The sequence below is a fragment of the Myotis davidii genome, unplaced genomic scaffold (genome assembly GCF_000327345.1).
Source record: "Myotis davidii unplaced genomic scaffold, ASM32734v1 scaffold268, whole genome shotgun sequence".
Taxonomy (NCBI): Eukaryota; Metazoa; Chordata; class Mammalia; order Chiroptera; family Vespertilionidae; genus Myotis; species Myotis davidii.
The window spans coordinates 6,169,458-6,171,160 of record NW_006383015.1 but is presented as its reverse complement, the minus strand read 5'-3'; the positions used below and the strand labels follow the sequence as shown (position 1 = coordinate 6,171,160).

Genomic DNA, 1,703 nt, shown 5'->3' with positions numbered 1-1,703 from the left:
ATATATATATATATATATATGCACATATATATAAAATCCTTATTAAAAGTTACCTTATTTTTATAGTATTTGTATTTTGTAGCTTACACCTGGCAGCACATAGTATGTTCTCAATAAACCTTTATTTAAATGTATTGTTATTATTCTAGGAGTGTTTGGAATTTTTTAACATCCCAGAATCCCAGTCAACACATTATTTTCTCATGGATAAACGATGGAACCTTATCCACTACAATAAGGTGAGACTGTGCAGCAATGACATTCATGTTGGGTTGTGTCCGAGCTCGTCATGCCTTTTTTGAGGACAGCAAGCCCTCAGGGAGGCATCATTGTTTAGAGGTTAGGAGTATGGCCACTTAGGTCACACAACTTACTGTCTAGGTAGCTGTGGACAAGCCACTTTACTTTTGGAACCTTCAGTTTCCTTGTCTGCAGACTGAAGGTGGTGATAATAGTATCTACTGTAGGGTTGTTGTGATCATCAAAGGAGATAAGCCAAGTAAAGCATAAAGTGATTAATTATTATTAAATCTAGATGAAAAGTTAAGCTGCCCGTATAATAACACATGTTTCTAAATGGAATTTTAATGTTTTTCTGATTCCCCCTTCTATGATGGTCAGCGTGATCGGGGTGACCTGATCTAATGAGCAAAGGGGGACCTCCGGAAGACCCCTGACATCACTTTATAGCGACTTCCTTCCAAAATGTCATTTAGTCAGCGGCCTTTGGCTCCTTGGCTTCTGACAGCAACGGGGTATTCGGAAAGAGTACTCAGCCTGGGCGACGCGACGCTTTCCTGAGGAGGGCTTGTACCTTCCTTGTTATTTTGTCAAATTGGGGAATGTACCCTAGTAAGAATCAAAACCATTAGAAAACACATAACTTTTGTTTGTCTGACCTTAAGAGAAATGAGGTCAAAAGTGTAATCATCTCTTTTGTCTTTGTGTGATCCCATCACAGACCTATGTCCGGGATATTTATCCTTTCCGGCGGTCAGTGTCTCCGCAGCTGAACCTCGTGCATATGCATCCGGAGAAAGGACAGGAGCTCATTCAGAAGCAGGTGCCTGGCCACCTCCGTTTTCTCGTGTTGTTGGGATAATTGCTGGGTAAATGGGTTGCCAAGCCTGAGAGTCTGTGATGCTGTTAGATCCTCGCTGGGGAGAATGGGTAGATGGGCCCTTGTTCAATAGATAGTTCCCCAAAATAGTTTGTTTAGTTTTGTAAATGGGGTCATAATATAAAGTATTAAGGAACACTCACCTGGAGTAGTGCTATGATGCATCATTGGGTATAAACAATAGACATTTTCTCATTTATTTGCCTGTTTGTTTCTAAGCATGGATTTTCATCCCATAGTTTTGTAAAACAGGATTAGAAGTACATATGACGTAACTATTAGAAGGTTGTCCTAGAGGTTTATGCTAGCTGGGAAATAAATAAGTGGAGAGAGTCAGTGCAGTGATGTCTGAAAAGAATACTGATCGAAGGTCCAGAGATTGGACTCAGACCCAGATCTGCCCCTGACCTTGGGCATGTTACTAACTTCTCTTCAAATAGGAGACATAATCAAGCAGTTGTACTTAGATTTAAGATTGAAGAGCATAGGTCCTGGCTAGGTAGCTCAGTTGGCTAGAGCATCATATACCATATGCCAAAGTTGTGAGTTCGATCTCTGGTTATGGAACAAACAAGAAGCAACC

At 40.7% G+C, this 1,703-nt stretch overlaps 1 protein-coding gene across 1 annotated transcript in view; it reads left to right on the top strand.

Moving 5' to 3' along the window:
- UNC80 (unc-80 homolog, NALCN activator) overlaps positions 1-1,703 on the top strand; it is a 207,940-nt gene that overhangs the window by 150,073 nt on the left and 56,164 nt on the right. Inside the window, exons 38-39 of the mRNA XM_015558108.1 lie at positions 150-239; positions 962-1,063. Coding sequence (XP_015413594.1) covers positions 150-239; positions 962-1,063 — 192 coding nt within the window. The remainder of the gene's footprint in view (positions 1-149; positions 240-961; positions 1,064-1,703) is intronic.